Source organism: Ambystoma mexicanum, chromosome 6q (genome assembly GCF_040938575.1).
Source record: "Ambystoma mexicanum isolate Mex_15411 chromosome 6q, UKY_AmexF1_1, whole genome shotgun sequence".
Lineage (NCBI taxonomy): Eukaryota > Metazoa > Chordata > Amphibia > Caudata > Ambystomatidae > Ambystoma > Ambystoma mexicanum.
The window spans coordinates 1,261,514,273-1,261,542,097 of record NC_090937.1 but is presented as its reverse complement, the minus strand read 5'-3'; the positions used below and the strand labels follow the sequence as shown (position 1 = coordinate 1,261,542,097).

Sequence of the window (27,825 nt, the reverse complement as noted above, 5' to 3'; positions counted from 1 at the left end):
CCTCTCGAAAATCCAGTAGACCACCTCCTCTACTGGTTGACAACCAACTGGAATATGAGGTGTCCCGGATTTGTGACTCCAGGTATAAGCGGGGCCATCTTCAATACCTAGTGGAGTGGAAAGGATATCCTCCTAGCGAAAGGACCTGGGAATCTATTTCAAATATCAAGGATCCTCGGTTGCTCAGAAGATTTCACCTAATACACCCGGGCAAACCTGGAGGGAAAGGCCTTCGGAGGAGGCATGCTGTCATGAACGTCAGATCACGCCCCTTTATGACCTCCTGGTACTTGTCTCAACGGGGCTTACATTCCGTACTACTTCCAACATGGCCGTTCAGAGCTGTAGCCCTTGCTCTCTCCATGCGCTGAGCTCGGCGTGATCTATTTATAGACCATGCCTTCCGCAGCTCCGCGCGTCTCAATGCTTTTGCATAGTAGCCCAGACGTGTGTTCGTAGCTCGCGGTATTGTTTCCTTTGTCCAGTGCTATTACCCACTCCTGTCCCTTTCCCCCTTCCTGGTTCCGGGCATTTCTAGCCTTTCCCAGTCTCCCGGATTCCTGGACTCCGCGATTCCGGAACTAAACGCAACCTGGAACCAGACGAGACTCGAGCGGCGCTGTTCAAGACCAGGAGTGTTCGCAAGAAGGCAGCGATCGAAGACACCGGCAAACACCAGACCCAGGTGAGAAGGGGGGAACTCCTTGACAGAAAGAGTGATCAAATGTCAGCTGAAGGACCACATTCCATGACATGAAGGTTGTGAGCGTGAAGACATTGGTAAAAAAGGAAAGGGAAATAAGAAAGAATGACAAAGTTTGGACAGCTCGAAAGAGGAGAGCTGAAGAACATCAGGTGCTGGTAGATGAGAGTATATTGGTATGGCAGCGGTAGCAAAGGAAGATGGGCTCTAGTGATGAGTCAGAGCCCCTAGCAGTGACAGCTGTTAAAAGGGCCATGGCTAGTGAAGGAACTGGGGATGCTTCGTTCTCTCATGCAATGTTCCAGGATGATTCGGATGGAAGAAGAAAGGTGGAATGAAGAACCACATGAGGGGCTGGGAAATGAAGAACCTGTTGGTCTCATGTCACTTAAAGACTGTGTACATTCTCCACCTTGTTTGCCTGGGGAGGGAATTTGAGAGGCAGCCACTGTTCGGCCTCAAAGAACTATTTGAAAACCCTTACGTTTGATTGAGCAGATGTAGAGGTGATCCTGCTGAACAGATGGAGGAGTAAACTGATATGATAAGCAAGGGGGGGATGTTGTAGTTGGTAGAATGTGCAATGTGGCTAGAGCAGAACTTGAAGGTGGAATGGGAATGAGGAAAGGAAAAGAAGGGCAGTTGATATGTATGAATAAAGAGGAGTAGACGTGCAGATCGTCTTATGTCGTTACTTAAGGATGGCACTATACTTATATTTGTGTAATGGAAGTACACAACACTGTCCTTTAGAAATTCACACTTTTCACAGTGCAGAGTCAGTCCTAGATTCTGAATTATTTCCAGTGCTTTCTCAAGGCGAATAGTGTGTTCAGTTTCTGACGTGGCGTAGACTAAGATGTCATCGCTCAGGTTTATCACACCTTCAAGGCCAACCAAAGCCCCCCCTGATGATGTTTTGAAAAACTTCGGCCACAGAGGAGAATGAGAGCTTAGGCGTTTGTACTGGTACAACCCATGGTGGGTCGTGAAGGTCGTGATGTAGCACGAATCTGGGTGTAGCTCCAGCTGATGGTACCCGACCGCAGGTCTAGTTTTGAAAATACTCTCACCTCTTGCAATTCTCCCACCACGTTATCTAGGGTAGGCGTAATCTGTCTCGCGCGCTTGATTGCGAGATTTGGCAGCATCGTATCTACACAGATTTGTACGGATCCGGGTTGCTTTTTAACAGCCACGACAATGGGGGACACCCATTCGGTGAGGCCCTTCACTCTTTCTATAATGTCCATGTTTACCAGGTTTTGTAGTTCCTTTTGCACTTGTTGTCTCATGTGAAATGGTATTCGCCGATGCTTTAGTGCCATTGGGCGCACGGTCTCATCAATGTGCAGTTTAATGGGTTCGCCCTTGAGTTTCCCGACACCTTGAAATACTGTGGCAAACCTCTCCAGAGACTCATTGATGTCTTCGGCGTATACTGTGAGGGCAAAGTGTACAATGCCGAGGGCCTCCGCTGCTGCGCAGCTCTGCAGGGAGTGCGTACTAATGTCCGTGACAACGAATTTCACTGATTTCTTCACCATTGTGGGCAACTTTAGTCACAAACGCACCTCTGAGGGGCAGTGGTTGAGTCCCCCAAATGAGAATATTTTGGCACGTGCTTTCGCTAGTGTTGGTGTCAGCATGCACACAGATACGCCTGTGCCCACAAGCACAGGTGTCATTGTTCCACTTACGGCCACCGTGCACATAGGTTGTCTCCTCCTCACTTTAAGAGAGTCAATACTCCAGATATAGAAAATCTCTTCCTCTTCTTCTGCCAGATCCAGACTTGGCATCTCTTATTCTACAACTGCCACCTGTCTTTGTCACTGCGGCGTGTCACTGGGAATTCTACTAGGCCCTCTGGGAATGGTGATTGGAGTAGGGGTTCAGCACATTCTAGTGAAGTGTCCAGCTGCTGCACAGCGTCCACACATTTTCCCCTTCGCCCAGCATTCCCCTGCATGTGGGAGGTCGTAGCCACATTTAGGACACAGCTGTGGCGTCTCAGACTTCTATGGGGGCCGTCTAGGTCTCGATGGGCCAGCATTTGGTGGTCGCCCTATTGCACATGGGTCCTCCACTTTTTGTAATCTGATTGCAGCGTCCATTTTGGTGGCATGGCTGTCCGCCAGTTCATATGACCTCCCCATCTCTAGAATGTGAGCCATTGTCAGTCCAGGCTCACCGAGGACCTGTCGGCACAGTTTTCCTGAGCTGCACCCCTGTATCAGCTGGTTTCATACCATAATATCCTAATTCTCCCAACTGCATGTGCTCGCCAGGTGACGAAGCCTCCTGTAGAACTGATCATGGGATTCCTCTTCTCTCTGTTTCTCACTACACATGACAAACCTCGCAAAGTCCAGGTTTGCCAGTGGCATAAAGTGTTCTTTAAGGCAATCCTTAGCAGCCTGGTATGAGTCATTGGCGGGAGAGAGGGACTTGAATATTCTATGTACCTCAGACCCAGCTGCATAAATGAGGGTTGCCACTTTGGCTTCGTCGTCTGTCTCGCCGGTTGCTTTAAAGTACATGTCTAATTTCTCGATCCAGAGTAGCCACTTGGGCCCCAGTTTCGAGGTATTACCTGAGGTGTTTAATTCAGGCATCGGGCCAGTGTAGCTTGTTGGCGGGCTATTTTTCTAGCTTGTTGGGCCCCTGCAGCGTCTTGGTTGGCATCTCCTGCGTCACTCATGGTGGCAAACCGGACAGGCACCTTCCATGTGGGTGAAGGCCGCAAATGGCTTCCTCAGGGGCACTACTGTGGTGGCAAAACCGCACAGGTACCCTCTTGTTTTCGAGGGCCGCGGTACGCACCTGCAGGAACACTCCTTGGACACGGTTCTTCAGTCCCTGTCGACCACCTCAGGATGGTACATGAGGTCCTCGGGCTAAGCACAGTCTGCTGTGTGATGGAGCAAGAGGAGAAACATTTTTTTTAGAGAGAAATGAAAAAGAAAGGGCCCCTCTGGCCCAGTTGTGGCTTCCCTGCTGTATTTTAGCCCTCACGGCGCACAACCGTGTGGATCCAAAATGGTGTGGTTGTATTCCCTGCGAGGGTAAATGCCTCCGACAGGCGTCGGAAATCGTTACTGAAGCAAAATATTGCATCGGAACGTTATCCCCATGCCCATCTGCATCCTCGTCGCCAATGTGATGGATTAATCAGCCCCCGGGAACCCCATCGTAAGGCCGTGCCCCCAGTACTTCAAATAATATACACAGACACAGGACTCTTCTCATCGGGCTTCTCATCGGGCTCATGGCGCGCGCTGGCGTGTCGCGGGACAGCCCCATTCATTTAAACACACGCGCGACGGCAGAAGGTTGCTGTCGCGCCGTGTGACACTATCCAGGGTGGAGGGCAGGAAAGGAAGGACCCAGGTAGGGGGATTGAATTGGTGGGAGGATGACTGTGTAAGGGGGAGTAAAAGGGGCAGGAAAAGGAGAGGGCAGAAAAGGGGGCACGGCAGAGGAACATCGTTCCACTACTTTTTTTGTACACTTCGACCACAGCTAAAAGCAAACGCTCTCTTCTTACGTAAGCTAGAAAAACGGGAGAACCTCACACCTTCCAACCTTATGGAACTTTACGAGAGACACACCAGATGCCCAATGAAAAAGTGGAGTAACTCATCAATAGTATGAGTATCATTGAAACAGCAAGCTGCAACTCTTCACATTGATACAGAGAAACCGTCGTCGTAAAAGCAAGCCCGGCGCTACAACGATGTATTTTTTAACGATAAGCGTGGCGATTGAGAACAGTGACGTAATGCCTGAACCTAACATGGCCTCCACTAAGATGTGGCTCCGCCTACATTACCGGCATCTATTGTGAGAAGAAGCAAGAGGGGAGGCGCGCACACAGTGACAGCCAGCGGCAGCTAGGCGCGCGCTCACTTGCTCGTGAAGTTGCTCTTCGGACAGGTTGCGCGAGTGCTTTGCTTTCATCGTTCAGGCGGGTATGGCGGCGGCAGAGCTCCGACACTGACCGCTCTAGCGGGTGGATGGCAGAACAGGGAACAGATGGAGTGCGTGAGGCGCAAGTGTTGCTCACGGCCGAGCCAGGACAGTCTCTCCCTGGGGACCGTGCACCGGTGCCTGGGGGCGCTGTACGGCAGCTTAACGGAGTCCACCGCTATGAGGACGGAGTCGGGGAGGAAGAGCCACTACTGCAGGCAGAGGAGTCTTCGCCTACCCCCGCGCGTAGCACACGTCGGGCCCGCTATAGCTCGAGCTCTGACCGAGAGCATCCGGCAGGTGAGCGTCTGTTGTGGTATTGCGACGCCCCAGCAATTTCTCCTGTGCTCGGAACGCCACGTAGCTACCTTTCAGCGTACTTGGACTTTGTGTCCATTGCCGCTGTACTTTCACTACATACCGCAATAGCGATGTATTCACTTTACCCGCCCCTTACTGTACTTGTGCGGCCCCGTGTTTACGGTGGAATGCTCGCTTCTTGTATCCCTCAGATACCCCTCCCCCGCGTATGTACCTGTGCTGCCCTTCCGCCTCGAGTGTACCTGTGTTTGTTCGCCGGCCCTCGCATACCTGGGCCGCGAACCACCCCCAGCTGCATATTTCAGCACACGTCACTTGACATGCAAGATACTCGTTCGTGACTGAGCACAAGATGAGGATACAAGCAAGTGGACAGGGCTCCTTACGCCCCGCTATTTTTGGGAAAGAGTAATTGGTTCCCTACACCAGGTAGGCAACAGAAGAAGAGGATCGGATGGTGTTCTATTTTAAGTGTGACTTTGTGAAGTCCAGCACCCCCAAGACAACTTATTCGGATTGTATTTGTTAATATTCGTAACTGTTTGCTTTTGGACACGTATTGCAAACTTTAGATCCCAGTTAACAGCTTAACCCCTTAACTGCTGGGCTAGTGTGCATGTCTATGCAACTCGGACGAGCATACAGCACTAATATTTTCCCGTACTAGGAAAAAAACCGCTCATGATACAAATAATACGGGTTAGTATAGTTACTTGCTACAGGAAGATCAAATTCCCCACGGTGTGGTGCAATTCTCCACCCCATTCCTAGGGTTTACTTTAATTGTCTGGGAACACGTGTTTCCAAATTATTCACAGCAGAGGCCCATATTGCAAAGCAAGTGCCTTGTATGAAACCGTCTATAGGAGGTATGTTTTGCTTTATCGAGCAACAGCTGCTTAACATAATTGTTTTTTTTATTGTAACATAGTTTATTACAAACAAATCAAATCCTCTCAATTCATTTCATTTTTCCAATTACTCTAAATCCCATCTGTCCCATGCATGACTAAACATAATAAAGGGTCAATACAGTTAAAGTCCCCAGGGTATTAGAGTTCTGCCTCCATTGTATTTTAGGATAAGACACACGAAAGGCCAGCAACACTATTAAAATCAATGGTTGACTGACCCCAGTGTGCAGTCTTTGTAGCATAGGAAAGTAGTGAGCCAGGCTAGGGTGAGTGCTATTTATTTTCCCCTTTTTCCCTTCTTCCCCGGTTAGTCGATACACCAGCGTCAGACTAGGGAGATCACAACAGAAGGGGCAGTTTGTCTTCTGGATAGGGGCATTAAGCTAGCAATAAGGACTCAAGAGTCAGGTTTATTAACTTTTTAATAAATAACATAATTGGTTCTGCTTGTGATGTAAACATAATAAAGACCATCTACACTGCATGTACCCTTAGGACGGGAAATGACGGTGCCGCGATCTGGGGTTTTTCAGACCATTTGGCCATACAGATAGAAGAAAATTGTTTCCAGAAGAATTTGTTGGCCCTCCCTAGTTCTGCCCCCCAACTTTGCGACACGTAATGAAGTGGGTATAACCTTTTATAAATACGATTTAGAGCTCATCTTATGGTGAATTGGGATTTGGTCAAATCCTAATGCCTCGCTCACTCAAAGTATCGTAACAAATGTACTTAGTAATGGGGCAGAGAACATCAAATGGTACACACACACACAAAATATGCTAAATAGAAGTAATGCAATTGCCCGTTTATATTCGTTGACAACTCCTTGGAAAGTTGCAGTCTCAAAAATAAGCTTAAGCCCATGAAATTGGGAAACCTGCAAATGGGGGCTTTCATTTTTTCCCACTAGAGACTATCTGGTTTGTAGAGATTTTAAAACGTGAAAGAGCCCCATAACTAGAGCTCAATTTAACTGCCTACTATTAAGTGTAATTTTGTCTGTAAGAACTAGGCAGAAAGTTGAGACAAGATGTCCCATGTGTAGGCCATGGCACATTATTATTTTTTTTTTAAACGCTCATGATAAGGCGGCTACTGGTTCCCGTGTTTAAAGCAAAGGATATCGTCCAGCACTCTATATTCTGTTAAATGTTGGGTCTCCCCTTATAACTTGGGTGTTGTCACTTTAGATACATAGATCCTGGAAGATCTGAGAAAGTAGATTAAGGGGTGATGCTACTATTTGATGTTGGATCCGTGGAATTGGGCTGCAGATAGTCATACTGGAAGTGTGGCAAGTTGAACACTAATTGCAGCTATAGGGGAGTAGGTATCACCTCACTCATCTATTTATAGATGAGTCATGATTTATTAGCATTTTTCTACATGTTTTAAGACTTTCTTACAAATGACTATTGGTGGTATTATGCACGCACTTTTGTAGAACACTAGTCTCTCATATATGCGCGCATAAGTGGTATCATGTATGCACTTCAACAGAACACTTAAGTGTCTCACTGGAAGTGATGTTTGATATGCAATTTGACTTTTGTTGATGTATGGTCCTGAATTATTGCATATTAGCCGCTTTAGTCTTGTCTGGCACTCGATTCCTCTAGAGCAAGTTAGATTGGTGGTATGATTTGGGTGGAAACATTGATAAATGTACATAATTATGATGACATTTTTGTTTTTCTTACTAAGGAATTAGCTGCAAATTGTGTACTCTTATCCAGTGATTGTCGGGTGTTCTGTTGGTTGTATGCTCTTGTCGGTTTGTTATAAAGAAAACAATGTATTTTTAATATTTATTGTTTGCATGTGCTCTGGCTGCTATTGCTTTTATGGATACATTTATATCCGAAATAAAATAATTTTGATTGACTTACTTGCTCCGTTGGCATCACTGCTTGTTTAGGATCTAAAACAGTACTTTGAACTGCACATATAATTTGATACATGTTAACGGTAAAGAACAGGTGAGAGTAACATGCATGCTTTTTAGGACTGCATATTAGTCCTGATTTTTAAGCTCGTATTGCTTTTCTTTACCCTACTTTGTACTCCTTGCTTTTAAGCTTGCATCACCTTGGGTTCCAGGTCTTGTGGTGTTAAATGTGAGCCTAAACAAGGCTGTACAGATCTAAAAAAAGCGAATGTGAATGAATAACGATTAATGGTTAAAGTTGGGAAAGTAGATGGTTGTCAGGGAGAGACGCAGGATTGACTTCAGGTGGTGACTGACCAGAGCCCAGAATGTGGTGTGGCACCCTCTTAAATTACAATTTTCGCTAGAGTCCTCAACTATTGCCACAGCATGATTTTTCTCTGAACCATGCCCAATTGTGCGTCTTGATTGTGACACTTCTTGTGCATTTTTTTTTGTCTTTAACATACCAATAAACAGCGGTGTATTTACACTAGGTATTGGCTCAGTATTATGCATATGATTCACACCTGACTTTGCAGGGTGGGGCTCGCTTGAGGTGCAAACAAGTGTAACTCTAATGAGGAGAGGTTGGTGCAGAACTTGTGACAATGGTCCCCATGGACTATTGCTGTTCTACTAGTCCTTAATGATCATTTACTTTACCCTACACAACACAGGAATCGCTCCAGTGGTCACCAGTCGGGAAAGCCTTGCCGTTTGTGTGTACTGCCAAGGTTTGATTCCTCTTTGGCTTGCCCAAAATGATTTACATTGGTTCTGTATTGTCAAGTGGGGTCCGCAGGGCTTGACAGAAGTGTAGTACTCCAGTTGTAATAAGAAACCAAATCAGAGGTTTGGGGGTTGTCATCAGTCTTTTTGGCCATAACTTGAAAGGCTCAGTGGAATGGGGAACTTGAAGTTGGTATTCCTCCAATATGAAAGTTGTGGAAAACTTGACTAGAGACAAAGGCTGTCCATATATTTGATTGTAGAGTGTATGTTTCCTTACTCTAGTAGACTGACTTCTTGGGTCCTCTGGCATAGAAACTAAGGTATAGTTGATGTTTAATTATGCATTCTCCTTTGAGTTTGGCCGTTGGATATATAAGTTGCAAAGAATGTCCAGTTTTACCACTTAACAGCACAGGTGATAGGTCTGTACTTGTCAATGTTTCCATCTACCAACAAAAAGTTTGTTCAGCATTTGATTGATCAAAGTCAAACGTAGCTTTCCCTGCTTATCTTTTAAAGGGGTGTGCATGCTACGTGAAGCGAAGCACATTTATCAGGGTGAGACTTTCACCTACTATTAAACCCGAAGCTAGACAGCAATCGCCCTTCAAACACCAGGCTTTTGTTGGCATCCAGAACGTCATAGCTCTGCTGGAACAGGATGGTCTGCAAGAGGCATGGAGGGATAGAAACACTCAAAACAAAAAATGGAAGCTTCTAACATGTGCTCTCGCCCTATCTAGAATGTTTTGAAAAGGTGTAGGCTGTTTACCCCCCAAGAATAGGTTCAGCTGTAATTTATAATCCAGCATACGCTGATGACCTAGTTATGATGTATCAGACTCGTATAGTGCTGTAGCATTTTTAGATGCGCTACATATATACATACGAGACAATAAACGTACAGTTAATGTTGGGAAATATAACGTATTGGTTCTCTCCAATAGTATTAACAATACAAAAGTTTTGTCTGACAATTTGATAACACTGGGCTTCAAGAGGTTGGGGTGCACGTACAGGGTACCACCAGGCAGGCAAAACTTTTTAAGCTGAGAAAAAAACCTACTAATGGTCAAAGTGTGAGCAGGTGGATATTTGTGCGGCAGCAGGCGCATGCATCACTTGTAGTTTAATTTTAACACCTAATTGATGCTTCCATATAGCAATACAGAATGAGCAACAAATATATTAATGTTCTAGATGGGGCAGTGTGGTGCGAGAAAGGAGCTAAAGTAGGTGGAGGGTGAGTCGGAAAGGTATTGTAGTAAAAGCGAGGTCAGCGGGTTGACATGGCAAGAGTGCCGCCATATTGGAAGGCCTAGCACACAATGAACAGAAAAAAGAAGGCCCTGATGTGGAGCTGAGGCTCTATTTAGCTCGGTCCTAAGACAAATCCCCTTTCCATCCCACAAGAGAGAAGCAGAGGTCAGAGGCATTTGTAGGACACAGATAAAACGTGCACCATATCCAGCTGCAAAGCTCGAAAGCGTTGGGAATGGAATGTTGGATTGTGGAGGATAGGTAGTGTGAGGGGTCAAAAATGAGACTGCCACAAGGATGTTGTGTTCTTAATCAGACATTTTTATTAAATAACTCTGGGTGGAAAACACTTGTAGCCTTATTCCAAAGAGGAACTTTCCAACCTAGAAACTAAAACTAAGGATGTGTCTGCGTCAGGATGTCGGTAACCAAAAAGCCGTCCTTTTGTCCAAAACAACCAATCATGACCCTCACACTTACAAACCACGAAAGGTGCAAGGAAATGTTTTTGCCTTCATGTTCGCGAAAATGAAAGTGTTAGGATGACTCTAACGAACATGTTCTCCCAGGTAGATACCCTTGGATGCAGAGGATGGTCCCCTTACCCTGGATCCTCAAACAGGATGGCAAAATCAGCTGACGGTTCCTTGGTGTCTTCATTGGACGCACAAAGTTCTTGCTCATGAAATGAGTTCTGTTAAGTTTGTTTTGTTTATCTATATTTGTTGATTTATATTGCGCGCCAGACCCAAAGTTATCGGGGCGCAGTGGTTACAAGACAGCTCACAGCTTGTTGGGGTAAAAAGCTCTATGACACTTTCTGTGATGCAGATCACCGGGTATACTCCCCTGCCAGAATCTTTACACATTTTCCACTGCCTGGTATACTCTCCTCCAGGACTTTTGCATTTTAAAGTTCTCTTAAATGTACTTACCCAAACTTCTCCCCCACATTGGAATTTCATGTTTCCTTGGGATTTACCTTTTATACTTTGTTTTGTCAGCATTCAAACATTCTTCTCATTGAAACTTGTCTTTGTACTTTGCCTTGACTGCATTCAAATAAACTCTGCTTTTGTATGTTTTTTGCGTTAGCAACTTTGTACCAATAAGTCACTTTGTGGTGCGGCTTTCGGAATGCCCTGGGGTCCCCAGTTGCTTTGGGAAGAATCACCAGCTTTTCCTACCGTTTTTGCCTGCCTGCGTTTATGGCTTCTTCCGCCTTCCAGGTTGGAGTGTGCGGACGCTCCCTCAGCACATGGCACAGCTCTGCTGTCACATGCTAGCTCTCCTCGGCCCGGGAAGGAACCTGCTGCCTTGCTGAGCGACTAAACCTTCAGGAGTTCCTGCAGTGCCCCCAGATGCTTCACTGTCCTTCCTGCTCACAAGCAGTGTTCCTTTTCCTATCCCAATGGCCTTCTCTGCTTGGTCAGTGTGCTGCATGTTCAGGTGCCCCATCGTGGATAGCAGCGTCTCCCTCTGTGCTGCTCACTGCTCCTCCCTTCTCCCAAGCACGGTTGCCAATTTTAAATGTCCCGCTCTTTGCAGGTTTGGGAAAAACAATCAGTCTGCATGTTACACTTTGAGCTCCTGTTTGTTACTCTCTTGTTGTTGTCTCAGTATCTGAGTGGTTATAAGTCCATAACTTCCTTTGGGCTTTTAGCTCCTGGATGTTTTCTCTTATGATTTTCACAAAAAGGCACAGCAAGAAAAGGTATTTGAGTAAAAGGTGGGTGCCTGGCTAGAGTGGCAATATGCCATCAAGAAGTCTATTGGAGGTTCTTCCTCATGGGGGAGGAGGGCAGACACTGTTAACTCCTCCAAAGAAGTCATGACATCTCTCCAGTAGTTGTCTCCTCCCGTTGATCTTTCCTCATGAATCCACATGAAAGTAGGTCACCACCGTGGAGTCCGTGATGGCTCAATTGGATTCATCACAGTAGGGATGCACCCTTTGAAGGACACATTCATGAGAACAGGGCCCAAGGTTTTGTGATACTAACCCACCAGGTGAAGATTTAAAGCACTACTGCCCTCATCCCATTTGAATAACAAGTAGATGAATAACCAAAGCAAATAAATCCCTGAAATTCAGAAGAGTGGGGCCCTGGTCACGTCATTACTGGGCACCTAGGGTCTGAAGGAGATAAGGGCGGGGGCGTGTCTTGAATGCATCATGATTTTGGGATAAGAGGAGATGCCAGTACATTTAGTACAAGGTCGGGGTGCAGCTTGTGTGTGCTGAGGCGACTGGTATGGTTGGCCTCGCCAGTCTTACTTTGAGCATTCCTGGGTCGGAGGGGTGCACATCGCGTGACGGTTACTGTAACGATATATCTGTTAGCCTATCATGTACTCGGATTCAAATGGCAATGGGCTTGGATAAGGTGTTGCCAATAGGTCAAGGCACCATAGGGCTGGTATTTGCATGTTATATGGTTGGAAGCCAATGAGGGTGGTGGGATGACGTAACCTATATGTATGATAATGCACGTTTTTTGTACTATATAACCTGTAACTGCTTGGGGCGCGTAGAGCTGTCAGTTCGGTTCTACATGACTGTCTGAGACCTTTGCATATAATAAACCTGGTTTTCCCTTGCAAGCTTGTGCAGTATTTTGACCTTTTTGAATGATTTGTCTTTGTACGGGTTTTCGTCATGTCTCTCTATAAAGAGGTAAATCATTTGACCTACCTTGGTTTTCGTATACATTATAGAACATCCAAGGTAAAAAAATATATAGCATATTTAAAAGCAAACATTTTCATTTTTTTGGCATCCCACGCAAAATTAATTATTTATAAATGTGGGAGAATTTCTTTGATCCCACTTTTAAAATGTTATAAGGGTAAGTTAGTTACTTGCATAACCCATCGTCCTGATCTGGTTAATTTGACTTGAAATCCTGTGGTTCAAACTAGGCTTGTTGTGGAGACGGGTTCTAAAACTAGGGAACACAATTCTTATTTGCTATTTACTATTCGATATGAGTTTAGTCTCCGATCACTGAAATTTACTGTTCATTGGCAAATGATGTATCTCATTAGAACAAAAAATCCTCCACAGTACTCCTGTTTTGTGATTCTGCATTATCATGATTCTACAGATGATATGAGTTCTGTGGTTCAATCTTTCAAGAGAACTACTGCTGTTGCTTAATTCTTATTTGCCATTTTGTATAAGCGTCCCAAGGAAATTAAAAAACCTCTGCTTGCTAGATTGGCGCACCTTGCAATGTAAAGCTTTGCTGTATAAATTATGCGATACAATGAGTAGGTTTGAAAAACCCCTTCATTTATAACTTTTCTAAATTTCCTAACTCGGAATGACATCAACAATTTTCGTCTTGACATTTTTCCCACATACAAGTTTTAGGTGTAACATTGCCTGAACTGACCCGCACTTGTAGAATATGTAAATATTGAAACATTGCACTTTTACAAAAAATCAACTTGCACTACTGAAGTGCTGTTCATGATTATAATGTTTTAAATACAAGGATATTCGGGTATAGAATCTTAAATGGCAATATTATTAAAACTGTTGTGAAATTTGAATAATTAATTCTATTGCATTTGTTTTGGTACATTCAAGTACAAGATGCAATTGTGAAAGGTTTTGTTAGAAATCGCACCTATAAATCAAGTAAGCTTCTACTGGAACCACAGGAATTAACGTCCAGTTTGGGTTTATGCTGCGTATTTATGCTGCATATATCTGGTGTTGGCTGAATGCACAGTACTTCCCACAAGCCTGTTGTGCCATGTTTAAGAACACTGACCTAGTCGATTCCCCGCATACCAAAACGCATTCACAGATGGTTGAAGAATCCAGCTACTTTGGGATATACTATATTCGAGACCCTTGCAAAGGTTTTTTACGTATTTGAGTAAATTAACTGTACCCTGGAAATGCCAGTTTATGGGCTTAGACTCCATGTTTGTTTTTTTTGTTTAAAATGTTTAGTATAAAAACAGTTGGAGGATGTAATTATGTCTATACTACCATGACATTTCCATTACCGCTGCTGTGAATGAACCCTCCCACCGCTGAAGAACCACATGCTTCATCTATATTAATAAAAGTCAAAATGTGTTTGTGGGCCTGGCGAAGCTTTGTTCCTTATACAATTCCACACCGTTTAAACAATCTTCACCAAATTTTATAGTTACCTGTTGGGATCCTCCAGATGTTACTGGCTACATGACATTTGGACACCCCACCCCTTCCCCAGGTTTTCAGCACCTTCACATATGAGACGGTTGCTTGAAATCAGCGAAACATCAATGTGGTCGTAGAAGGACCGGTCCCAACACGAGTAACAAAGGCTGCACGGTTTTGGAGATATTTGGACCGCAATGAGCTGCACCACGCCAGGGTGAGGCGACAGGTGGGGAGAGAGCACAGAAGGTCCCAGTATGCAGCAGCACACAAACTCGCCTCCCTCAACGTCTGCTTCGGGGTATGTCAGCCAGCCACGTTCACCCATTCTCAGTGCTGTTTATTTCAGGGTGCAAAGCACATTAAGCAAATCGGAACAGCGACCTACCGGATCATTGATTTTTCAACAATTGGAGTGGTCTCATGTTTGTCTACAGAACCCCTTCAGAGATCGGGTACTTTTGCTAGTATACAATGCAGTGATAAAACATGCCCATTCGCAATGCTTCAAATCTTAATCTTACAGTATTTCTTCAAAAAACTGTAGACAAACGCTGTCTATTTTTGTTTACTTAAAGCGAATCCATCTCTTTTAAAAATTTCCCACACTGTTGAACCACTTTCAGAATGTAGCTGTGGTCTTTTCCAATACAGCATATTAGCTGGTAAGATCTTGGCGTGTGCAGGAGCATAAACCAGCTCCTGGGTGGCAGGCATCACCCTGTAGGCAGGAGCTACTGCAGGCGAGCTAGGAGACACTACTTTAACGTTTTGCCCATTATGTATGATCCATGGTGTTTCAATGTGCATTACATGTGTCCTAATTCTTCTTTAACATTCTAAAATAAAGTTAATGGGCCTCATCACAAGTTTTGCCTGAGCCCCTAGATGCGGCGGTAATGGTTTTACTGCCACATTGAAGTGCTGGCCAAATCATGAGTTGGGCGGAAAATTGCAATTTTACCTCAAATGACCATTTTCAGGCCGTTTTTGGCGCAATTACAGCTGGTACAATTACCGCCATCAGTAATGGCGCACCCCAAGCCAATGGGGAATGGGGATTTAACCCCCCCCCCCCGCGCAAATTGCGCCAGACCGAGTTGCGGTAGCGCTATTAACGGCGGGCGGTATCCCGGCTGAATTACTGATAGGATGCCGCCCAACTGACAATGAGGACCAATGTCACATATGCATTGTTGGGATGCACCAGTTGGCCTGAGGAGCCAGCATTAGCTCTTGGTTTCAAACTAACCATATTCTCTTAGGCTAAATAGCTCCCATCAATTTCAAACCATGTGTGTCCTATAATCCAGAATGTGCCCTTCACCATACTATTTCCAGATCCCAAAAAGCATCCGTAAAGGTGAGGCATTGCTCGTGATCTTATTCACAGCAAAATACTTTCTAAATATTGGGATGGATTTGCGCTGCCACCATAAGTGCTAGTAGATCCCTACTACCTGGAAGCCTTCAACAATTTTTGACTTTATAAACAGGAATTCATTTACTATCTCCTGGGTTTGTTTGTTGTCTAAATGAAGGGCATTCTCCTAGATGATGCTTTGGCAAAAGCATCTATTGCTGCTGCGTAATCTATTTTACCAAAAACTTTGCTCTCACTTTAAAAGTGTATCAAGAGGTGTCGAGGCGAGCAGCATGGTGACCTGAGAGCTCCTTGCCCGAGCCTCAACACTGGTGCGAAAAACAGCAGAAATAATGCCCGATTCTTTGTAAAGGAGCAATGTGAAAGCCTGCAGCACACAATCAGGTGGGTGAAGTGGGGTCAGCTATCTCAGCCCCATAAAGACGAATGAGGCGGCGGACTGCGGCAGCCGCACACCCGGCAGCACCCGATGGCGACCAGGCGCCGACGCTTCGGAGCCCTGGTGTAGGAGAAGCCAGCAACTGCCTCCACTAAGGCGGCCTGGAGGGAACTCCAACAGCAGTCCTACACAGACGACGGATCCCCCCCCCCCCCCCCCGAGACTGTGCAGGAAATAAGCCAACGTGGGGAGAAATGTGGAGGCGTGAATGAATGACCTGCCCCCCCACCGCCGAGCATAAACTGGAGAAGACACAGCGGCACCCGGCCGGCATGCCATGAGGGAGAGTCCTGTACCAAAGCACCCAGTGAATGTAGCCACGGGGCACCCCCAAGACCGCCAGAGGCAAAATTAAGCCCATCAAGTACACCACACGTGCCATGCTGAGCGAGGCATTTCATTAGGTGTGTGTTGGTGCGGCGCATGGGGAATGCAGCCCGATCCTCCCCCTACTGACACCCACTTAAACCGAAGCTCTCCCTGCGGCAGGCGATAATGTCACGGGAGACGCTGAGACCCTGCATCCAGGAGCACGCACAGAGGGTCTCACAATAATTTTACGTCAGTGGACATGATCCCCATTCTCTTGGACCGCTGACCGCGAAGTGGGGGCACAATGGAGCTGCACAGAAGGGAGCAGGGAGCGGCGGAGTACCTGAGAGCCCCTTAAATCCACCCACGGCTGAAGAGCTACTCTGCAGACCGGGACAGACCCCCCCCCCTGCCTATTAAGTAAAGCAAGCACAAGGTTCTGCACCAGAAAGCAACACAACCCCAGTATCCTTGTAGTGGTGGTTTGACATCACACCTCGTGCACATGCCAGGACTGGCAGCTGAGGAGGCCATACAGACCTAGTCTTAATTGGTGGGTGAGCAAACCTCAGCCCCTACACTAGAATCCATCCATTTAGACCTGGGAGACTGAGCCAGCACTCCCTTGACGTGTGGGGGAATGTTTGACCAGATCACTACAAAATTACGGTGTATGCATGTCAATGAATATGGCTACATGCTTAATACTGCGCCAGTCTAGATCATCCTTACCCAGCCAAACCCCTGCCACGTGTACCACAGTACCCCATTTCTAGGCAGGCCGAAGAAGGAATCGGGCCTGTAATAGTCCCTTCAAGACCAAAGGATTAATGTACAAAACACGTAGCCAGTGTAACAAACCCGATTTTGTCCACAAAGAAGCCCGTAAAAGTTAATTCTGGATCTGAACGCTGCTGTGTTGCGAGCCTTTCCCATTGTGCCCAATCCTGCTACAATTCCATACACGTTAATGCAAAAAGCTGGATAAGAATTCCTAGCTAGTCAGTCGCTCTCTAATTGTCCCCCTCAGGTTTACATAGTATTCCGTTATAAATCTTTCAACTGATATCAATCAGTATTAACAGCAATTTCGTACGTAGTGAACAAATCAGAGTCGTAATAGTTCCTTATTTGAACAGAGGTCAGCATATCGTGTTTAAATCAATCATGGGTTCATGTATCAATGCATTTTGGAGACGGTGCTCCTTCATCAGGGCGAACCTAGGTGTTGAGTTATTTAACATGCATGCAGCAAGTAGAAATGTTAAAAAGAATTATTCAATGCAAATAAAGGAATAGACATTTTAAACACATACCAAGAGTTCCATATGTCACAACGTTGCCAGTAAGAAAATAACCAATTGATATTCAATCAATAACTAGATTGTGTGTTTCGCTAATCTGCATAAGTGGGGAAAAAAGTAATACCGTTCCCGTTACCTTCATGTAGTCTTCAATGTTATACACAGACCACACTGTCTGTGATGGCACTATGGGATAAGAAATGCGTGTTTCAGAATCGCTCTATTATATAAAGACTGTATTGTTTCCAATCTAGACGCCATTCTTACCCGAATGTCGTGTGTGTATCGCGTAAAGGGTGATGCAGGATCAGCGAGCGCTATATCTTTAATTGTCTGCTGTCCACCAACCGATTAAATTCAGAAGCTGGTGTAGAATAAATAAATCTCATGAATATTGTTCTGACGGCTCGGCTCAAGATTACTGCAAAAGGTGCACTGTATGTTTGACTCACAATGTTGGGGGAGCAGTGCCCAAAAAAGCTGTCCGCACCTCCGGTATTGGAGGGTCCCTTATTGAACATGCAGATATATTTTACGCAGTTCCCCACTTGCATGTAGTTCTCTTACTCCCTCATTGTTCTTTGGGCGGGTGGCAGCCTACCTGTGTAGGAGGGCAGGCGTTCACTGTGGCCATGAAGTTTGTGGCAGAATTCATTTCCCGAGGCTGCCCCAGGTCGGACAGTGAACGAGGCACCTACTTTACTGCACAGCTCATTAAGGAAGTGTGCAAAGCACTAGGAATAGGCCAGCAGTTTATTGTACTTACCACTCCACTCAAGCGCTCATTTAGATCGCTGCAACAGCGATCTAAAACTTGGCTTGTCTATAGAATGTCAAGAAACCTGGTTGAAATGGCCCCAGGCTTTGCCCCTAGAGATGCTCTTGGCGTGCCAATCAGGGTAGGAACTGCTCCCTCTGCAGCTCCACATCTCCTGAACTTGCAATAGAGGATGACCTGATGCTAGAGTACTGTCGCCTGTTGATTGAAACTGTTTGCTCTTGCCATACTGTGGACCGAGCTGCCCTACATGAACCAGCTACTGAACGCGGTTATCCTCTACAGCCCGGGAACTGGAGCCTGTTAAAAGTTAATCGGTGGATGCCAGCACCCCAGCATCAGTGGCGCGGACCCTATCGGATCCTACTGACCATCCAATCCCACACTGCACCTGCAAGGTTTCCGCACACCCACTGCCCCCTGGGACACCACCTCTGTTTTGCCTGATATTCCCCGGCCTGGTACAGGCCCCACCTCGGCCAGTGTACCTTTGTCTATCGTGCCAGTCCCTTCCACTGCTGCAGGTCCTGTACCAGCGACACCTGAAACGGGAGGCCGCTGCTCGCAATGCACGGATCTCGCAACACAGTGCCATTGATCCAAGCCTGTGTGGCAACAGGTCAGCCCACACACCCCTGGATCTGCCCCTCCACCTCCAAAAATAAAAATGGATGTGGTGGTACACTGGCAAAAGTTGAAAGCTGCTACCACAGATATGCCAGTGCCTGCTGGTTTTGGTCCATGTTGCAGTTGCTTTTTGGTCATCCTCTGTCCTGATGTAGCCTGTGGCTCCGGTACTGCAGATATTTTTAGTTTGCACTTTTAGCAAGGAGAACACAACCAGGAAATGAGTACGTTTGACTTGAGCTCAGTACCGTAGCAATCTCTGATAACTTTGGAACTTTTACTCACCTACGGAGTTGCCGTCCTAAGAACATTTGGACTGCCGAGCTCCTAGCTGTGGGCATGCTGCACACTGCAGACACCCTGTTAACTGACCCTTATTCATCGACCTTGATGTAGGAGGGGGGGCATGGCATTGGCCAGGCGCTCTGGAACTCCAATGCAAGCTTCGGGTGTCCATTATGTCAGTGTTTGTGACTGTTACCAGTTAATTGGTTTACTTCAGTCTCATCCTGGAGTTCAGGGAGAACACCTTCCTGCACCTTCAACATCACTGACTGTTGGGTATGTGCCAACCTACCTCCTGACTTATTCTATAAGTTACCCATAGCCCCCGGGACCTTCCAATGGGGTGATCTTTGCTTGGACCTCAAGCCGATTACTCTGTACCCTGGCAATTGACCCTGCAATGATGCATTCTCCCAATTAGGATTTACGGGCCATGTGCTCAAGAAGCCAGACTCCCTCAGTCTCTCGGCTCGGGCAACTGGCCTTGTATGGTATGTCAGCTGGGGTCTACTCTTCATGGGGAACAGCATACTTCCTGTCCACCAACCTTAGTGTGATTAGTAATAATTTCACCTTTGCTTTTGACCCAGATTTCTCCTTCGCCCAGTATGCCACTTATTCCAGAACCTACTTTATATGCTATACATAGCTGCCATCAACTGGGGAGTTGTTAAATCGTATACGTCCTGCCTGCTGTGAGCCATACCTGCTCCTTCCCCGCTGAGCCACGCCCTAAGTAACGCTCCCAACTCTGAGGGATGTATCGCCAGGATGGGATACATCACCCAAGCCCTTGGGATCAAGGTAAACGGAGACCATCTAACTTTACTGTCTCGGTTGGTCAAAGAAATGGCAAATGCCACTGCAGCCTCACTCAAACTATTGTCCTGGGAACAGAGATCTATCCGCACTATGGCACTGGAAACTGTGATGAATCTAATGCAGTCCTCACGGTTTACCCGGTGATTACTTTCTCCAATGTTGCCAGGGGATGGCAGCCGCTACCTGATCCTTGTTTTATGAGGGCGGATCACATTGGAGGAGACGACTACCGGGGAGATGTCATGACTTAATTGGACAAAATGTGGTATCGCCCCCCTTTCCCATGAGGAAGACCCATTAATACCCAAGACCTTATGTCATCTACATGTTCTCCCCCCCCCTTGTAAAAGAAGTAGAGAAACCTCTTCATATTCTGTTGAAACACCCACATGTGACCTAAATGCACAAAGCTCCAACACACCTTTTTGCTTCTGAGGTACCTTTATTTAAAATCGCTGAGAATAACAATTTAAACACCATGTGTCCAATGACACCTATGAACTTCAACTCCCAGAATCGCCCAAGTACTGAGACGAGGACGATGGAGTTTGTACAAAGGAACAAGTGTTTTAAGCACAACACGCAGTCTAGTTTTTCCAATTCACCTGTGCGTGGGACATTTGAACAAGGCAAGTCCACTACAGAGGGAGGCAGTGCAGGAGAAGACGGTGGCACCTATGCAGAGGCTCACCAATGCGGAAATGGCGTATCAGTGTGGCTGAGCAAAGAGTGCTGACACGACGGAAGGAGAGACACTCTGCGAGAGACTGAAGTGCTGTGGAGACGCTTGGAGCTTTGAGAGTGGTCCTGGGCAGATTGAGGCAGCATTCCATTTCAGGACCTGAAGGGAAGCAAGCGTGTGACCGCAGAGCTGCAAAGGAAGCCGGAAGGACGTCTGCACACTACAGTGTGGAAAGTGGGTGAAGGCATTGCACCACGGTTAGCATGAACCAGACTGGAGAAAGCTGGTGAGTCTACCCAAAGCCAATGGGGGGACCCCAGGGTGTTCCAGTGACTGCGCCAACTAACGTTTGAATGTGATCCAACAACGTTGTTAAAACTACAAGAAGATGCTTTGAATGCAGAAAATGCAAAGTACAATTCCCAATGCGCTATGGATGCATGAAATGCAAGTGTGGGACAAAACCTGAACGGACCTTACCGCAAATGTATATGCCAAGAGCAATACAACAGTATTGGCGATAGAGAGAAACTGTGACTCATGAGCAGTCGGGGCAAGACACCGGGCAATTGAATCACAAGTCCTGGCAGGAGAGTACACCAGGCAGTTGTCTTTGCGTAAAGAGTCCTGGCAGGAGTATACCCGGCAATATGCAAAGCTTCCAGAAATGCTAAAGAGTGTTTTGTAAACCAAGAAGAAATGTTGGTTAAAGAGACACTTGCAGAACAGGAATCTTGTGAATACAGGAGCTGTACAAAGTAACAGTTAGTAAAAGAGACGATGACCATCCTACTTAAGAATCCAGGGGAAGGGGTCCAAACTCTGGATACAAGGGCTTCCATCTTGGAGAACATTTTCATTGGAGCTATTCTTATTTTCTGTTGTAAACATACTTTTTTTGCCAATATCAAGTTGAACCTTGCACATTATATTGTTTTGTTTGTAGTGTGAGGGTCCGGATAGGACGTTTTGGACACAAGGACAGATTTTCAGTTATTTACATCCTGACACAGACGGATCCTTAGTTTTTGGTAGGCAAGTTACTCTTTAGAATATGGTCAGAGGTATTTTCCCAACCCATTGTTATTAAAGGTCTTTGACCAAAAGCATCAATTTTGTGTCCAGCTTTCATCCAACCTCCCAACACCCTTCTAGCATCACAAGGGGGTGTATGCGCAATCGTGAAGAGCAAATTCTGCACTTTCACACCCAGCTACACCAGCAACATCTCGGACCTCATCCCTCACATGTACTCCTCCATACCATTCCAGAGGCAAGCTGGTGCTTTGGGTCCTGAATACTAGAGATCCTGGGACCCCAGGGTGCATCCAGAGGTCCGATTCTGCTCATAATCTTGGTTCTGATTCAAAGTCGGTCATGTCTAATAATGAGCTGTAAATGTTTCTACTACCAAGTGTACACCCGCTGCTCTGAGGTTTCTCAGACCATGATTGTCTCTTACTGTCGCACAAGAGAAGCCCAATTTTATGGCCTGCCCGAATGTGATGTCCACCCCACCCCCAAAGATGTAAAAGCGTGAAGGTCTCCTAGGAGGGAATTGTGGGGGTGCGGGGGGGAAACGGGGATTCAAACATTTTAATAGCCTTCTCTCCTAATACTGTGCTACTAATGCAAACTTAACAAGCTCCTTATTGCCGTTGTGAGGTGAGCCCTACATTCCATTGCCCGTGTCGTGACCCCGACAGCTTGATCACCTAGTGTGCAGCAGTGCTCGCCTCCACAAATCGTGCCTCTGACGTACTTCCCTTTTAGCTTTAGTAGGTGTGTTTTAGGTGGCCGCTTTCCAAGGCAAAGCGGCTTTAGTATACGGAAGTTGGCATATAGTAAGTGAACTTGCCTACTTGAACGGTGTGAATTGTAGAGGTAGCTCACCTTGCTTGATGATTTCTTTCCTACTTGGCTGCATGTGTGCTTTAAATGCATTTTTTATTAGAATAAATGCAGAACAATACTGGTTGCGAATTATCTTTTTATATGACAAAAAATAAATGTGGATCAATACAGAAAAAAGGCCAACAAATATGGATAAATACAGAAGGAAATGGCAGAAAAATAAATAACATAAAACCAGAAGCCTTACCTATAATGTAGGCGGGGGACTGAACACCCCACCGCAACACCAGCAGCCCATAATACTGAACTGGAGGTGCACGGGACATCCCCCGCAACTGCCACACCTCTGTTCAGGATTATGGACTTGGATCTAATCTACTGTTCCGAATGCGTATTAAACGTGCATTCGACATTTTAGATGCAATCTTTTCGTGCAATCCCCGTTATGGTATGTGGAGGCACATTTTCTAAAACAGTTATTTTCCAGGAACTCCAATGATGGCGTGCCTTTCCTGACACACATGTGGTGCCACTTCTCCAACATTTCTGAGCGAGCTAGTAAAGTAGATGAGTTTAAAAAAAAAAATAATGCATTCAATAATTATATATGCAACAATTTTTATACAAATTACATATGTAATCACTCAAAAATAAAACTTTGCCACATGTATTAAGGGCATACACATCATTGTGGCACGGGTAACATTTTCAAGTTGCAAGCTAATAGCCAGATATTACATCATTTGCACCCTCGGTTTTTCAATTAAACACAGCACACCGTTTGAGTGAGTTATCCCAAGGTAATCACTAGTGGCAAGTGCAAATTCTGAACCCTTAATGTACGCTGTTCATGACATAACACATGTTTGAGTACGTTTTACACGTGCACTTTATTCGTGCACTTTTCCTCTATACCTTTGTTAGAATTTGTTTTTTGTATGTTCTTGTTTATGTTGGAGTGAGGGGTAGATGTTGGTGGGGAGGGGCTGGAGAGCTAGTTGGGAGGAGGGAGGTGGAATAACACCCCTTAAAAAGGGTGATCGCATGGACGCCAAAAGTTATCGTCCGATAGCGTTATTGGACGCTCCTGGGAAGTTGTTCACCAAGTTGGTATTAAGAGATTTCAATCTCTGGTCATCTATAGCCTGTCAACGTGATCCAGCACAAACTGGTTTTGTGGCTGGTCTGGGTACTAGTGTTAATTTACTCACTTTAAATGCTATTCGACAACAAGCCCAGTGCAAGAGACAGCCTAGATACTTTGCATTTGTGGATCTACATTCCGCCTTTGATTCGGTTTCAAGACCTAAACTTATTAAGAAGTTAATCAAGGCGGAGTGCCCCTCCACTCTTATAGACATCATTTTTGCATTGCATTCCAAAACTAAGATCTTTGTAAGATTAAATGCTGAAGGTCTTTTATCATCCCCTGTTCATATGTATAGAGGGTTAAAGCAGGGATGTAGCTTAGCGTCAGCCTTGTTCAACTTCTTTATCAATGATGTTCACTGGATCTTTACTAAAATAGCGGCTGACGCTCCAAAGCTAAATGGTGTCAAAATTAGTGCATTATGGTATGCAGATGATCTGGTGCTTGTGTCAAAAACATCTAGTGGCCTACGCAATCTTCTGTCAGCACTATGCAGCTATTTTAAAGAAAATGAATTAATTGTAAATACTGCCAAAACACAGATTGTCACATTCATCCCTAAAGGTTTACGCAAGCATTTGTTAGAATGGCAAATTGAGAGAATTCCCATAAAGATAGTTCCAAATTATGTTTATTTGGGTGTTATTTTTGACGGTTGCCCCACATTAGATTCACAGTTGAATAAAATTAAACAGAAGCTAACTATGGCAATTTGTCAAACTCGAATAATTGTATCCAAGTATGGTAAATTCTCACTCAAAGCAGCCCTTCTATTTTGGAATCAAAATGTTGTCCCAACTATTCTTTATGATTTGGAAACGCAAATCCTACCAACTGGATTTCTTAATCAATTAGAATCCAAATTTTGGCGAGCCATTCTGCATTTACCGCAATGTATTCCTGGGGTGATGATGCGATATGAACTGGGCTTAATTTCATTAATTGCCCAACATAATTGGCGCTTATGCGCATTATTTCGTAAATGTTTGCTTTCAACACAAGATAACTCTGCCTTGTCATCTATCTCCAAATATATACTAAACTCAGCAGAAATGTTCCCGAAACAGTGGTCCTCAAATGTTCTCTCTATCATGGTAAAGGCCGATATTTCATTGAGCCTTTTATTAGATCATCCAGAGAGAGCAAAGAAGAAAGTCCACATGATGGACTGGATTGAGACCCGAGAAAAGTGTTTAACTTATAAAGATTTTGATTCTGCAATATTTGGACCTAAATCCTATAAAGACACTGCCTCGTACTTGTGCTTGGCTCCCTCCTCTGCTATTAGATCTGATATCCTGAGGCTGCGGTTTAATATCTGGCCTACTAGGGAAGTTAAACTAAGAAGGAGACAAATTACACCAGACCTTAATTGGTGCAGGTTTTGTCAAGATATAGCAATTGTTGAAACCTTGCAACATTTATTATTGGAGTGTACAGCCCCTAAACTTTTGAGTTTAAGAAACATTCACTTTGCCAAATATTTTGCGTATTTTGCACAAATAGACCCAAGCAACAGATGGGTCGCTCTGGCTGCAACTGAATGTATGGGCATAAGGATTGCTACCATTAATTTTTTAAAATCCCTAAACATGGAATGACTGATATACATTATATTAAATTAAATGTCAACACTCTTAAAATGTGAAATTTCGATTTGGAAGATGGTTGTAATTGTAAATGTTTGTTTAATTGACTTATTGTTCTTGTTATTATTCTTACTTATGAAAGAATGAATTTTTGTAATATGTATAAATTGAAAAAGTTTTTGTAATTGCAACTATATTCAATAAATAAAAAAAAATAACACCCCTAAAGATTTTTGCTCAAAAACACATTGAGGAATAGTGCACACAAGTAAAACTGTTGACCATTACACAGAGCTGTTCATGTTGGGCTGTACTGCAAACAATGAGGCACATTGCTGTTGTCTGCTTGCCATCTTAAATTGAGGATATTGAGCAGTTGTACTTCATTTTTGACATATCGTTCATGGTTTCTTTAATGTATCAATTTCAGCTCCAGGTGACACTGCTGATTGGCTTTTGTTAACCCAGAACTTTTTTCATAGCTGCAGAAAATGCATGCCAGGCTCCATATATGGTTCAAATATTGTGCTCGTGTACAGTGATACAAATATCAACTTAAGAAATGAAATGTCTCGTGTGTAGTTTACTTCCCAGTGTGTGTCAAGGTTGTGTTAATAATTCAGCGCCAATCTAATCTTGGCTTTAAAAATTGACCACGGTTGTGTGGAGGGACATAAAGCTTGTAGGTGTTTGGCTATTTGCCCACCCATTGACTGCCTATGGCCACCCTAATCCCTATAACCATTCCCACCCACTTCTGCCTTTCCCCGGCCAAAACACCTCCTCATCGGAACTCTTTGAGCTTGCTTCAAACAAGCCTTACCATCAAGCCTTTCACTCTAGTGCCTGCCAGTGTTTTTTCAAAGCAGTCTACTGAGAGATGACGACTTAATTGCAGCAGTAGGCATGCTACTGGTGTAATAAAAATATCTTAACCTCGTCTGCTTTCAGCCACTCAACTTATAAGGAATAGGCATGTTTTTCACTGAAGTCCTGGTAAAAAGTATTAGGAATTAGCAAGGCGCTCCTATTATATGCCCAGGTACCTGCACCATTTTGCACCTGCTACCATCAATGGGCAGTTGCTACCACTATGGTAGTGACTACCAAGCCTACACAAAAGCCCAAACTGTTGGCATTGCCAATGCTTATCTAAAAAGGCTGGTGGCTGCCACCTGTCTGACAACTCTGGGACTGCCCCTTCCCCCTTAAAAGGGTTCCCCCGGTGTTATCGCCCTCTTGAAATGAAAGACCGCGTGATCTCCTGCGCTCCTAGTGCCCTACTTCAAGCCCTTCTGTGTCCACTATAACGTCTTGATGCGGACGCTTCACCCTTTCCACAAACCCCTCCTTAACCTGCCAATGCCCCCTCTCCTCTGCCCCCTGATCTAGGTTGGGGTCCCTTCATAGCAGGGGAGGCGGCTAAGTTGGGGGGGGGGGTGTCTTTGCCTTTGCTCTCCTGCTGTTGCCTACTCCCAGGGTCTAGACCTTGGTCTGTTCTCGGATTGAGGGGTGATCCTCCTGTCCATTCTGATCTCTATCTAATTTCAACCCCTTCCTTCATGGTGGTTAAACGCTTCTGTGTTCCTTCCCAGTCAAAGACCAACCCAAATGGGAAGGTCCATTCGTAGCCAATTCGTCTGTGGGCTAGCTCCCTGACCATTGGGCCCATTGCTCTTTTGAGGAGCGTGGACCCTGCCAAGTCCTGAAATAGCTGAATGGGGAGATCTTGTATGTTTGGGGCATGTCCCGAGACCTACCATCTGGGCCCTTCACCATCATGCCCAGTTCTGCGGATTCGGTCCAGACCAATTTCCTCCAGGGTTGTCTCCTATGATGTCCGCAAATATTCCCTGGACCTTTAGCTCCCTGTCCATCACTGTCTCTGGTAGGTTCTTGATCCTTGTTATTTTTGTGTGATTTTTTTTTTTATTTTTTTTTTTCTCCTCAACCTGCAGTTCAAGGTTACTGATGGCTACATGCAGATGCTGTATGGCCCAACTATTCTCTTTGGTGTCCATATCCACCACCTGGAGGTCCCTTTCCAGTACATTTGTCCGACCTCATTAGCTGTAACTGCTCTCGGAACGCCTTTGTGAGAGTACACTGCAGGGTCAAGTGCAAGTCCTGCCTCCTGCCCTCCATGCCAGCTGTTTTCTTGCCGGTTCCTCTCACCTCAGTGGGGCCCCAAATCGCTGGGAGTGTACCCAGCGGTTCCCCCGCTGGTGCCTGCTTTGCTGCCTTTGCTTTTGACTTTGACATTTGCTTTTTTGTTTTTGTTGGGCCTTGCATCCGTGCCGTCCCGCTTGGGGTAATTGTCAGAACTCTGGGCCTGTGTACTTGAACAGTCCCTGGGCTGGCCACAGGCAGCTGTGGGGACCGCTTCTCCCTGCGTGTACACTCCTGGGGGGTCCCGCTCCCTCCCCCAGGTCCCATTACTGATCTTTCAGTAGGCCTAGGGCTGGGGTGTAACGCTGGTGCCTCTTGTCACTTCTCCAATGCTAGTGCTTTTTGGTCCACTAAACATCTTTATATGTACCCTACTGAACTGTGTGCTGTCTCTTAATTACAATAGAAACCCTGGTAATCTGCAAGTTGCTGG

At 45.4% G+C, this 27,825-nt stretch overlaps 1 protein-coding gene across 2 annotated transcripts in view; it reads left to right on the top strand.

The window, feature by feature from the left end:
* Window positions 1-4,563: 4,563 nt before the first annotated feature.
* The window catches only part of PI4K2B (phosphatidylinositol 4-kinase type 2 beta), a 354,471-nt gene continuing 331,209 nt past the window's right edge, over window positions 4,564-27,825 (top strand). Inside the window, exon 1 of one of the 2 annotated variants that reach the window (XM_069631865.1) lies at window positions 4,564-4,975. In XM_069631865.1, the coding sequence (XP_069487966.1) occupies window positions 4,723-4,975 (253 nt within the window). In that variant the 5' untranslated portion in view covers window positions 4,564-4,722. The remainder of the gene's footprint in view (window positions 4,976-27,825) is intronic. The other variant, XM_069631864.1, reaches the window with a different exon arrangement.